The sequence below is a fragment of the Prionailurus viverrinus genome, chromosome F1 (assembly GCF_022837055.1).
Source record: "Prionailurus viverrinus isolate Anna chromosome F1, UM_Priviv_1.0, whole genome shotgun sequence".
Lineage (NCBI taxonomy): Eukaryota > Metazoa > Chordata > Mammalia > Carnivora > Felidae > Prionailurus > Prionailurus viverrinus.
In genome coordinates, this window is record NC_062577.1 from 13382692 (window position 1) to 13396272 (window position 13581).

Below are 13581 nucleotides of genomic sequence, written 5' to 3' on the forward strand. Positions count from 1 at the left end.
AGAGCGGCTGCACCAGTTTGCATTCCCACTAACAGTGCAAAAGTGTCCCCGTTTCTCCACATCCTCTGCAGCATCTATAGTCTCCTGATCTGTTCATTTTAGCCATCTAACCAGTGTGAGGTGGTATCTCAGTGTGGTTTTGATTTGTATTTCCCTGATGAGGAGTGACATTGAGCATCATTTCATGTATCTGTTGGCCATCTGGATGTCCTTTGGAAAAGTGTCTATTCATGTCTTCTGCCTTTTTCTTCACTGGATTATTTGTTTTTTGGGTGTGGAGTTTGGTGAGTTCTTTATAGATTTTGGATACTAGCCCTTTATCCTATATGTCATTTGCAAATATCTTTTCCCATTCCGTCGGTTGCCTTTTAGTTTTGTTAATTGTTTCCTTTGCAGTGCAGAAGCTTTTTATCTTGATGAGGTCCCAATAGTTCATTTTTGCTTTTAATTCCCTTGCCTTTGGAGATGTGTCGAGTAAGAAATTGCTGCAGCTGAGGTCAGAGAGGGTTTTTCCTGATTTCTCCTCTAGGGTTTTGATGGTTTCCTGTCTCACATTCAGGTCCTGTATGCCAAAATAATTTTTACTGGTCAAATTAGTAATTACTGTTTTTAATGGCAAAATATAATAAGCAATGTAAGGCTACATCAGGAGGGATAGTATTAAATAATATAAGGCACACACAATAATGAAATGTTGGAAGAATCTAGAGCTATATCTGTTAGCATGGGTAGATCTCAGAAATATGTCGAGTGAGAAAACAGTTCCTACGTTGTGGTATTATAAAGTATTGTCTTGAAGGACATACACCAAGTCACAATGGGAAGAGACCAGAAATTGGTGGAACTCAAAGGGAAATTTAGCTTTGTCCAAAACTTTCTGAAAAAAGTTTTAAAAGAAAACATATTCATATCTAACTTGTTTAAATAAAAATCAAGTTTAAAAACTAAAACATAAATTAGCATTACATATGCTTTAGTTATTAATCAGTCCATATTTAGAGGAAAGAACATAGACTGTGTAGATATAGCCAGAGTTTCTTTGTATAGTACAAACTCTGCTCTTAATGTGTTCTCTGCAGGTACGACCCCAAAACAAACCAATGGAGCAGCGATGTGGCTCCCACAAGCACGTGCAGGACAAGTGTTGGTGTGGCGGTGCTCGGAGGCTTTCTCTATGCTGTGGGAGGCCAGGATGGCGTGTCCTGCCTCAACATTGTTGAGAGGTGATTTCTTTAAATCATTTTCATTTTTTTAAAAGAATATAAAGGGTTCTTAAGACCTAAGAAACAGCTTAGGACACCAGGGGATCCACTATTCAGTGGATATCCCATGGGCTTTAGGGGAAAAGTTTTCAGTTGATCTTAAGTGTAGGAAAATGAAAGATATAACCCGATTTCCAAACTGTTATACTGCTTAAACCTAACAGTGAAGAGTAGGAATCATATTTTAAATTACCTTCTATATATGATACCAAGTGTACCACTTCTACAATCTGTTCTCTTTCCCCAGTACTTGAAGTGTATTTAGTGACTTTGCCCAGACTTCCTCCAAAACAATGATTAAAATAATAATATTCTGTCTAGCACATCTTACAAATACCCCAAAGTATATGGATTCTCATTAATTCTTAAAGTCTACTTAGGAAAATCTGGGTTGGCTGCCAAAGTTTGATTTATACTTTTACAAATCAGTTAATTTTAGTGAAATAGATTCTGTTCTTAATTTCTTGCTCCATCAGCTTTTTGTCACTCTACCCTAGAGATTGGATTTTGGAGGCTTGTGTGTTATGATTATTGTCAAGAACATACCCTATTTCATTCTCACTTCTTAAAAGGAAATGCTTCATGACTCTTCAGAATATTTCAAATAGCATTTACTGGTTGGGTTACCATGTTTAAGTTGAAGAGTTTAACTCTGCCTTAAATAGAGATAAAGTTGCAGGTAACTCTTGAAAGCCATTTTTAAAATTATTTTTCTGTGAAGAAACTTATTTCTCCACTTTCGAAACTCTTTGCAAGAGGATTCTGGGAAGATAGCAACAAGTAATCTCTCTAAATTCCCACGTAAGAACAGAGCAATAGACAGCGAAGCTACAAACCTAGGAACAAATTATGCACTTGGTTGGATGACAGGGTGAATGTACTTAACACTACTGAACTGTACACTTAAAAATGATTACAGTGGCAAATTTAATGTATATTTTGCCACAGCTTTTAAAAAGCCCTATGGGCAACATTGAAAATAGAACTAGGGGAGAGAGTATCCCCATAAACACCAAAACACCAGTGGGCAAAGGCAAAGTACCAAAAGCCACAAGACCTACATGATATCAGTGTGTGTAGGAGAAAATACAGAAAAGCAATCGAAGTATGACATATATAAGAACAGAAGAACCCCAAAATAGACAATATATATTTATTAGGAAGTGTGAGAGGAAAATTTAGGACCAACAGCTGAGACTAAGAACGGTTTTTGCTCACTCCTAATATAGAGTAAGTGCAAGCGACCTATAATAAGATCTGAATGACTTAGAAAAGAGTTGTTCAACCTCAGCACTATTGCCATTTTGCACCAGATAATTCTTTGTTGTGGGGGGCTGTCCTGTGCACTGTCACATGTTTAATAGCATCCTTGGCCTCTTCCCACTAATTGCCAGTGGCATACACCTGGTTGTGACAACCAGAAGTCTCTAGACATTGCCAAATGTCCCTGGATGGGGAGAGGAGTGGTGCAAAGCCACTGCAGTTGAGAACCAGCTGCCCTAGAGCCATCTAGTCCCTAGGAACCCTCAGAACTGACCAGCAGGATGACCTTCCAGAACAGTTCCCACACTTCTGGCTGCAGGATCAAAATTGAGCAGGACAGAGTTATTATCCAATGGGAAGAGAAGACCAAGATGAAAAGGAGGACCAGTGAATAAAACCAATAAATCTCAGGAAGCAAACCACTCTACTTTTTTAACACTATAGGAAAAAACTAGAAAAAGCTCCGTGAAGTTAGAAAAATTATCATGAACGCTCCTCAAGACAACTCATTTCATGTAAAAATGAACAATAGCAAAGCATTGAGGTTAGATCCAATACAGAGTTAATATATGGAGAGAGAATAAGCAGCAGAATAACATCTCTATAGACAATAAAAGCACAGCAGAAAGACACGCCCACAGAACAGATCAAAACTGTAAGCAACTATTTCACAATGTGCTTAATGACATTAGGAAAATGATGCAAGATATGAAAACACTACATAAGTCAGAGTTAGAAAAACCCAAAAATGAAATGGCAAAACTCAGAAAAATATTAGAAATGAAAGGAAAAATCACTTCAGAATGAAGACTAAACTAGAAATAAAACAAGTAATCCCAGAAGATAAATAGAAGGTGAAAGAGGAAATGTTTTAAAATAAAAAAATAAAGGAAATAAAAGGTTTTGAGAGAGAGCAATAAGTATTGAAGACAGGTAAAAGTCCAGTATGCAAATAATAGGAGACCATGAGGAAGCAAACCAAAGCAAGAGAATGGAACAGATGCTAAGAACTATAATTCAAATCTGTTCTAAGAAAAAAAGTGGAAATTGTTTATTGAAAGGTTGCAATGTATCTTCTGAATACTGACCCAGAACAATCAACATCAGTACCTATTCTAATAAAATTATTGGACCTTGAAGAAAAAGGAGATAAATTCTTTAATCATCAACAAAAAAGTACATATTACTTGTAAGGGAAAGAAATTTAGATTTACCATCAGACTTTTTGAAAGCAATATTTTATGCTAGAAGAAAATGGAATAACATATTTAGGCTAATCAAAGAAAATGTAAGCTAAGGATTTTATGCCCAGAGAAACTGAAGTATGAAGGCCACAAACTGTTAATATGTAAGAAGTTAGGGAACACTGTTCCCATGAGTCCATACTGAGGAATCTACCACAGAACTTCAGACAAAATTGCTAGAGACCTTGATAGAGGGTGGGCATGAAACATACAGAGAATCCAGGAACTCTGAATAAAGGGTGCAAAGAGAGAGTAGCTTGCACTGGCTGTATGCTCAGTTAGTACAAAGGTGGTACAAGTATTTTCAAAAGTGGGAGGAGAATGGGAAGAGATATGCAAAAAGAATTGTAATTCTTCTCAGGGACGTTGAAGTGATAGTATTGCTATTCTGAGACTGCAATGTATATGTGGAATAAAGAAAATGGGTATGGGTTATTCTGATTCTATCCTTTCCAGGTTTCTTGAAAATTAGAGTTCTTGATGTGGAAGAATATGAATGTAAAATAGAAGTTAAATAAAAGACCTTGTAGCCTAAATTTCAATTTGAATTAAATTCCTCATTTACAAATAATTATATTCTAGCTCTGTCAATTGAAGAGGCCTAGAAATAATGACCAACTAGTGGCAGTGAACGTCTCTATTCCTGGACTGGGTCTTGAAGTTCCATTTCCCTAAAAGAAACCAGGGCTTCTTGGAGAAATGTCTGTTTCCAGATTTAGGACAGGAAATGTACAAATAAGCCCAGACCAGCGTGTCATACCAGAATACAAGCCATCTATCAAAGACTAGGAGATGTCAAAGAGAGTCAAGAACAAACTTGAAGGTGTTCCCACTTGACCAAAGATGGGACAGTTTAAACTTTAAGAGACAGTAATTATGATTGATTAAAATCCAATAAATATATTTAAATCTATGAGTTCCTACTGACATTTTTTTATTTTTTAATTTTTTTTTAATTTTTTTTTTCAACGTTTATTTATTTTTGCGACAGAGAGAGACAGAGCATGAATGGGGGAGGGGCAGAGAGAGAGGGAGACACAGAATCGGAAACAGGCTCCAGGCTCTGAGCTGTCAGCCCAGAGCCCGACGTGGGGCTCGAACTCACGGACCGCGAGATCGTGACCTGGCTGAAGTCGACGCTTAACCGACTGCGCCACCCAGGCGCCCCCCTACTGACATTTTTTTAAACTCTACTTAGTTGCCTTTAGAAATCACAGGGAATTAATTTATCATCTTGAGTACTAGTAAACAAAGTGAAAGAAGCATGCCTATATCCAACCCTTCTTATATGAACTGTATCACATATGAATTGGGTACAAAATAGTAGATAAGAGGATTGTTTCTTTATAAAAATATCCAAATGAGGGAACATAAATGATTGAATATCACCATTTTGTAACACTCAGTAAATAAATAGACCTAGGTGTTAACAATTAACAGCTGCTAACATACCACCTTCCGTAGTTTTGCCAAAGGGACCAAATGTGGTCTGATCAAACTTCTGAATCCAGAAGTTCTGCCAATTTGCAGAACATACAGAGGACAGACCAGTGCATTGAACTGCACTATGAGTGTCCAGTCAATCAAATCCATGTTGTGGGAGAAATTGCAGGTTGAATACCCCAGGTTCTAAAGGATGAATTGGGGGGGGGGGGGGGGGGAAGGGCTATGGAGGAAAAACCTGTAGGTAAAAAGAGACTTTAAAAAAACTACAGTGAACAAGAGTAAGTGTCTAGGGATGCACACTTGGGTGGTAAAAACTGTAAAGAAATACAAGGAAGTGATTACTGTAAAAGTCAGGATAATGGTTCTCTTGTGTGGAGGAAGGCATTGAGTTTGGAAAGGGATACATCCAAAGGGCTTCCAGTGTGGCAGGCAAACTTATTTTTCTTGACCTGGGTAGTGGGCTTTCCTTGTAATATCTCATTAAACTATACATTTGTTTCATGTGGCTTTCTAAATCGATGTTTTATTTTACAATAACAAGTTTTAAGAATTATGCAAAGACTTCAGCTTCCAAGTAGAATGCAGAAAGTAGTGACAGCCATCACTCCCACTGCAACAACTAGGGGAAAATGAGAGCACAAATATACTTTTTTAGGGGCTCCTGTGTGGCTCAGTTGGTTAGGAGTCCAACTCTTGATTTCAGCTCAGGTTGTGATCTCACAGTTCGTGAGTTCAAGCCCCACATCAGGCTTCGTGTTGTCAGCACAGAGCCTGCTTGGGATTCTCTCCCTCTCTGTTTACCCCTCTCCTGCTCACACTCTCTCACTCACTTGCTCTCTCTCAAAATAAATAAATAAACTTAAATATATATATATATATATATGTGTGTGTGTGTGTGTGTGTGTGTGTGTATACACACGTATATATACATACATATATATGTATGTATATATATGTTTGGGTTTTTTTTTTTTTAATTTTTTTTTTTCAACGTTTATTTATTTTTGGGACAGAGAGAGACAGAGCATGAACGGGGGAGGGGCAGAGAGAGAGGGAGACACAGAATCGGAAACAGGCTCCAGGCTCTGAGCCATCAGCCCAGAGCCCGACGTGGGGCTCGAACTCACGAACCGCGAGATCGTGACCTGGCTGAAGTCGGATGCTTAACCGACTGCGCCACCCAGGCGCCCCTATGTTTGGGTTTTTTTAAACATCAGAGACATGTGAAAGTAACAAGGACTAGATGAACTAAAATTCTACTGAAGAGGAAGCCCATTTATGTGAGCCGAGATCATCAGCTATTTTCTTCCCTGGGGGCATTTGCCAAGTGTGAAGGGTTGAATATTGCACTTGTCTTAGGCCAAAGGATTCTCCTGGAAGAGAGGTATATCAGTAGAACTTTTAACAGTCATGCAGGTTGACATGACAGATTGGAATCTAGGACAATTCTAAACATACTGCTGTTTTTCCCCATGAGATGTTTTCTGAATGCTAGGATAGCTCAGTCTCGAGGGAACCAGGGTGAGTGAAATCTCATGCAACCTTCCAGTGCTTAGAAGATAAAGCCCTGCTGTGGGGAGGGGCTTACAACAAATACATGACAGCTTTCATCCTTGAGACATTTGAAAATAGAGGTGGACAGAGTCTAGCAAAAGCTCAATTCCTGATTGGACTGAGGCAATCAATATTTCACCCTACCTTCCTAATACAGGGAAGAGTGAATCCACTGTAGGCGGTGTGGGAATGATGGGGTAATACCAATTTCACCTTCTAGGATTCCATTCCTTTATAATGTGCAGCATATGATAAAAAATTATGAAACATCTGAAGAAACAGAAAAATATGGCCAATAGCTGAGAGAAAAAAAAATAGAAGCAGACATTGAAGTGATCCACATTTAGAGTTAACAGAAAAAAACTTTAAGTATAATAAATACATTAAATAAAATAGAGGATAAGATTAAAACTGGGTAAAAGGTTGGAGAATTTAAATATAGAATTGGAATCTAAAAATAATGTGTTCTACAACTGAAAAATACAATCTCTAAAATTAAGAACTCAATGAAATAAGATTAAGTAGACACAGTAGAAATAGACACAGCAGAAGACCGAGTTAATGAACTCAAAGACAGATTAATAGAAAATACCGAAACAGAGGAAGAACAGAGAAAACAGCATGGAAAGAACAGATTCTCATGTGTCCCAGACACTCATGGGACACAGTCTAACATACATGTAACTGCAGTCCCAGAAAAAGAGAGATAATAGCAGAAGCAATATTTGGAGACAGAATTTTTGGCTGAGAATTTTCCAAAAGTGATGAACCATAAACTGTATTCAAAGTGCATGAACTCCAGGAAACCTTCACTAACTAACCATAACCTTTCTCCAGGGCCTGCATTCTCCAGCATTTATATTTCTGCTTCTTTCATCTGTATTAGTTACCACATTCTCAGAATCTGTTTGGAGGTTTCTCCTTTGAGAACATGCTCCATCTCCCTCTCTTGCTTCTTAAGAGCGAGGTCTATTTTTAGTACCCTTTATTTTATTTTATGTTTCCTGCAATATTGATATAGTTTGCTATACAGTACTTAAATATACTAACAGAATTTCCTACCCATGTAATAAAATGTCAGCACTATTCCGATTTTTATCATATTTACTTCTGAACACTAGTAATTTATCAATCAGGACCCACTGAGGAAAACCGAAGCTATATCAGTTATTTGACTACAAGGAATGTTCAAAAATTGGCCAGCAGATACTGAAGGGCTGAAAGAAGTGAAAAGAAGACACCAAAGTAGCTGTAGGAACCCAGATCTGGGAATGCAAAGGAGAGAGATCAGAGTTACGGGAGCCTAGAAGCCTAGAGGACAGATCCCACAGAGCCAGAACCATCGGCACCCAGGGAGCTGGTGCTCTGAAAGCTGTGACCCTTCTCCATGAAGGGTTCTCTTGCTGGCTATTTTTGGAAGATTGTATTTTCCAAAGATGGTTACAATACCTGCCATTTCACATACTCTTCGTATAATTTGACTTTGACACTCTTCTTACTGAGAGGTGGGATTTATGTTTCCTCCCTTGATTCTGGGTCGCCTTGCAAGAACCCCAACAGTGGCAGTATTTGACTCCTGGGGCTAGGTCATAAAAGGTGATACATCTTTCACTTGGATCTCTTGGGGCACCTTTGAGGCCTTGAGCTGCTTGAGGTTGCCATGCTGAGAGGAAGCCCAGATGAGCCGGCATGGAGAGACCCTGAGGCTACTTGGAGAGATGCCTGGCCAGCCCCTAGCTGCCTTAGCATTCTGCCCTTCCAGCCTCAGCCCCAGCCTGAGAGCAGCCAGACACCTGAGCCAGAACTTCCCTGTGAGGCCCTTCCCAAATTCCTGACTCATGGAAACAGGAGAGTTAATAAAATTATTTTTGAATCCCTAAGTTTGGGGGTGACTTACACAGCTGTGGTACTCTTACCTCAGGAGCTCAGAGGAGGTGCCTCACAGAGCCATGACTAAGACCTCCAAGAGGCACAACAAGGCTAGTTTTAGAAATGCCAGGAAAAGGCTAGAAGCTGCAATTCACTGGTTCCGTCAGAGCGAAAGGGCCTTTGCTGAGACAAGGCTGACAGGGTTGGCAAACACACAGAAAGGAGCCTGTCCCTTCTCCTGCCCTGGACTTCCAGCGTCTGGTCCTTCCTCTCAGCACAATCTAACAGAGAGCCAGCTTGGCTGAGGAGAAATGCTCTTTTCAGAGTTCTAGCCCTAGCATCACAAGGCAGAGTATAGGAAACAGCTGAATAACAGACACAGGCACAAACTCTAAGATTTCTCTTCCTAATAACCAAGTAAATTATGTTAGATTCTCACTGTGCATGTGACCATAGCATGTATCCAACATATCTTCAGCATGGTTTCACATCTTATGAAAAAGTCCTCACTTAATCAAAACAGGCGTGCAGTCTTTGGTTTCTCCCTCACTGCAGGTATGATCCAAAGGAAAACAAATGGACTCGAGTGGCTTCTATGAGCACCAGAAGACTAGGCGTGGCTGTGGCTGTGTTAGGAGGGTTCTTATATGCCGTAGGTGGCTCTGATGGGACATCTCCACTCAACACAGGTGAGTCCCTTCCAAGGTCAATGTGGTTCCCCCAAAGCAGCATATTCCTCAGGAGAGTCACCCTACAAAAAAGTATAAAAATCCAGGTGATCCTATAATTTTAAATTACAAATATAAATTACAAAATTTAAATAATTTATATAATAATATATTTATTTAAATAATTGAAAATTATTTGCCCCCTAAAAGAGTACAACTGTCAGCTCTTCCTCGGCTCCTTCTGCAGCCATAGCGTTCTACTGTATTCCCCAAATATTTCTTTCTCCTTTCTCTTTGCAAGCTTTGGAATTTATAATGAATAAAAGAACTATTTTCCCAATAGGATTATTTCCCTGCCCCACCCCCAACCATCTCTCCTTAAAAACCAAAACAAACAAACCTGTATTATAATCTAAGAATAAATAAAAACTTACAGCTGTAAGCTGGTTTATGTGTTAGTCCTCTCTCTTTAGAGATAATGGATATTTTTGCCCAAGGATATTGTTAGTGTGGCACCCGCATCAGATTCATTGTCACTTATCTTGTCTTCTGCTTATAGTGCAGTAAGAATACAGGCAAAGGGGTACGAGAGCACAGAAGCTGTCTGATCATGACAATAAATTAGTAGTATGGAATGGTGCCTACAGGTCTTACAGTCCGGTCTCCTCATTTAAAGATAAGGTGGGGGCGCCTGGGTGGCTCAGTCAGTTAGGTGTCCGGCTCTTGATCTCAGCTTGGGTCATGAGTTCAGGCCCCAAGTTGGGCTCCGTGCTAGGCGTGAAAACTACTTAAAAAAAAAAGGATAAGGTGAGGCCATGAGTCATATTGTCAGAACTAGAACTGAGGCACCTTTCCACCATACCATACCCAAACCAAGCCCGTCCCTGATGAGATTATATTGGTATTGTGGAAAGATACACAAGTCCGTCTCAGAAGCAAAAATCAGATTGTGTATCAAAAATATGTGTTATCACAAAATTTTAATGGCTATGAGGAAAACTAGAGGTGAGAAGAAATGGTTGAATGGTCACTTACTACTTTTCCCCCTACAGTGGAACGCTACAATCCTCAGGAAAACAGATGGCACACCATAGCCCCTATGGGGACCCGGAGGAAACACCTAGGCTGTGCAGTGTATCAGGACATGATCTATGCCGTAGGAGGTAGAGATGATACTACAGAGCTTAGCAGTGCTGAGAGATACAACCCCAGAACTAACCAGTGGTCTCCAGTGGTGGCTATGACATCCCGCCGTAGTGGAGTAAGTGCCTCGCTACTGAAAACTTGGGGAAAAAGCACCAAGAGACGGTTGTGTGGGAGAGCTCTGATCTGTAAAATACCGGGACAGTAAGGAGGTGCACTATTTAGGCAAAACAACCCCTGCTGCTTTTGGAAAAAAAAAGTAATTTCTCTTAATTGCTGTTATCTCCGGTGGTTAAATATCTCAGTCAATTATATCTTTAATGATAGAATTATTCTTTGTGATTTATCTTTCATCAGTTGTTTTCCTAAAAGACATTGCCCTATCTTATCCACTACCTTATCTAACTTCACCCATATTCATCCCTCTCAATTAGAGCTAAATCATCCTAACTAATTTCTAACTAGTTTCTAGGTAATATTCTAAGTAGTTGGCACACCAATTCAAATGTTGAGGCAGAAACATACCTGGCCCCACCACCAGTCCCCACAAATAGGTTTGAGTCTATCCCATCTGTAGTCTAGACCTGGTCAGGCTGACCTATGTCAAGTTCTAGACCATGGATGACCTGTGACTACACGAGACTTTCAGGGTGAAGTACAGAATTCATCCATCCTAGGACGTTTGCTTCAGAGGGAACTGTAATCCATAAACCACTGATTGTGTCAAGAGTCCATCGATGTCGGACAACAAGTGGGAAAAGCCAGCAGTAGTTAAAGAGTCCATGATGTGAGGATAGAAGGGAGTAAATTCTGGTTCGCACAAATCAGGGAATACCACTGGTACGCATCGGCAGGTCAAAGCATTCCCATGCCTGTGGCTCTTTATTACTGGTGGCTAACAGCTTCTTAGTCACACTCCTATTGTTCTCACTGCTACTTTCTGATGATTTAGCAAAGATTTATTTATTTGTTTATTTGTTTAAATTTACATCCAAGTTAGTTAGCATATAATGCAACAATGATTTCAGGAGTAGATTCCTTAATGCCCCTTACCCATTTAGCCCATCCCCCCCTCCCACAACCCCTCCAGTAACCCTCAGTTTGTTCTCCATATTTAAGAGTCTTTTAGGTTTTGTCCCCCTCCCTGTTTTTATATTATTTTTGTTCCCTTCCCTTATGTTCATCTGTTCTGTGTCTTAAAGTCCTCATATGAGTGAAGTCTTATGATTTTTGTCTTTCTCTGACTAATTTCACTTAGCATAATACCCTGTAGTTCCATCCACGTAGTTGCAAATGGCAAGATTTCATTCTTTTTGATTGCCATGTAATATTCCATTGTATATACATACCACATTTTCTTTATCCATTCATCCATCGATGGACATTTGGGCTCTTTCCATACTTTGGTTATTGTTGACAGTGCTGCTATAAACATGGGGGTGCATGTGTCCCTTCAAAACAGCACACCTGTATCCCTTGGATAAATACCTAAGAGTGCAATTGCTGGGTTGTAGGATAGTTCTATTTTTAATTTTTTGAGGAACCTCCATACTGTTTTCCAGAGTGGCCGTACCAGTTTTTAGCAAATATTTATTAAGTGCTTACCGTGTGCTAGGAAAGCAAAAATGAGTGTGACGACTCATCAAGGAGCTCCCAATTTAGTGAAGGAACTTGAGATGTTTACAGCTAACTATAAAAAAAATTATAGTAACAGCACGTGCATTATAGGAAAACATGGGAGAATATGCTTAATGTGTTTAGGGCAGTGAAGAGACTTACCAGAGAAAGTCACATGTAAACTAGGCCATAAAAGAAGAAAAAGATTCTCTAAAAGAGGGAGAGAAAACACCAGCCAAGGAACAATGTGCAAAAGTATGGAGGTGTGCATATGTGGATCTTGAGAAACTTAACAAAAGACCATGAGGGAAGGGAAGGGGAAAAAAATAGTTACAAACAGAGAGGGAGGGAGGCAAACCATAAGAGACTCTTAAATACAGAGAACAAACTGAGGGTGGATGAGGGGGTGGGGGAGAAGGGAAAGTGGGTGATGGGCATTGAGGAGGGCACTTGTTGGGATGAGCACTGGGTGTCGTATAGGTAAGCGGTGAACCACGGGAATCTACCCCAAAACCCAAAAGCACACTTTACACACTGTATGTTAGCCAATTTGACAATAAATTATATTTGTTTAAAAAAAGAAAATACTTTTTTTTTTTTTTTTTTTTTTTTATTAATTTTTTTTTTTTTTCAACGTTTATTTATTTTTGGGACAGAGAGAGACAGAGCATGAACGGGGGAGGGGCAGAGAGAGAGGGAGACACAGAATCGGAAACAGGCTCCAGGCTCTGAGCCATCAGCCCAGAGCCCGACGCGGGGCTCGAACTCACGGACTGTGAGATCGTGACCTGGCCGAAGTCGGACGCTTAACCGACTGCGCCACCCAGGCGCCCCAAAAAAAGAAAATACTTTAAAGACAATGAAATTAAAAAAAAAACAAACTGAGGGTTGATGGAGGGAGGTGGGTGAGAAATGGGCTAGATGGGTGATGGGTATTAAGGAGGGCACCTGTTGTGATGAGCACTGGGTGTTGTATGAAAGTGATGAATCACTGAATTCTACTTCTGAAACCAATATGTAAACCAACTAAAATTTAAATTAAAAAAAGAAGAAAAAAATCTTAAAAAAAAAAAAAGTATGGAGGTGTGAAAACGTGTGGTATTTTCTGGGACCAGCAGTTAAATCAGTATTATTACAACATAGGGCACATAAGGAGGTGAGGCTAGAATGGGCTCTTATGGGTTTCTGGAGGGCCCGAACAACATGATAAGGACTTTAAACTTAGGCGGTAGAGAGGCTTCGTTTTTAGAGGAGAGTGACAGCATGGGTATTTTAAACAGAATTTTAGTGGCAATTTAGGTAGTGGATTAGAACAGGCAGATACCAGAAAAGTGAGAGCCCTTTGGAGGTTCCTACTCCCAGTGATGCTTTTCTAAAATTTTAAAAAATCTGTTTTTGACTCTGTGTAAATACTTTAATTGAATATATAATTTTATTGTTCCAACAATGTAGTAGATTTTTGCCATTACTTTTTTCTCGTATTCAAGTAAGCCATAATATAAGGCCTTAAAAAAT

The 13581-nt window shown here is 39.6% G+C and overlaps 1 protein-coding gene across 14 annotated transcripts in view; it reads left to right on the forward strand.

Moving 5' to 3' along the window:
- KLHL20 (kelch like family member 20) overlaps nucleotides 1-13581 on the forward strand; it is a 142360-nt gene that overhangs the window by 122669 nt on the left and 6110 nt on the right. For all 14 annotated transcript variants that reach the window (XM_047840427.1, XM_047840435.1, XM_047840431.1 and 11 more), the window contains 3 exons: nucleotides 1080-1223; nucleotides 9194-9327; nucleotides 10359-10567. In XM_047840427.1, coding sequence (XP_047696383.1) covers nucleotides 1080-1223; nucleotides 9194-9327; nucleotides 10359-10567 — 487 coding nt within the window. The remainder of the gene's footprint in view (nucleotides 1-1079; nucleotides 1224-9193; nucleotides 9328-10358; nucleotides 10568-13581) is intronic.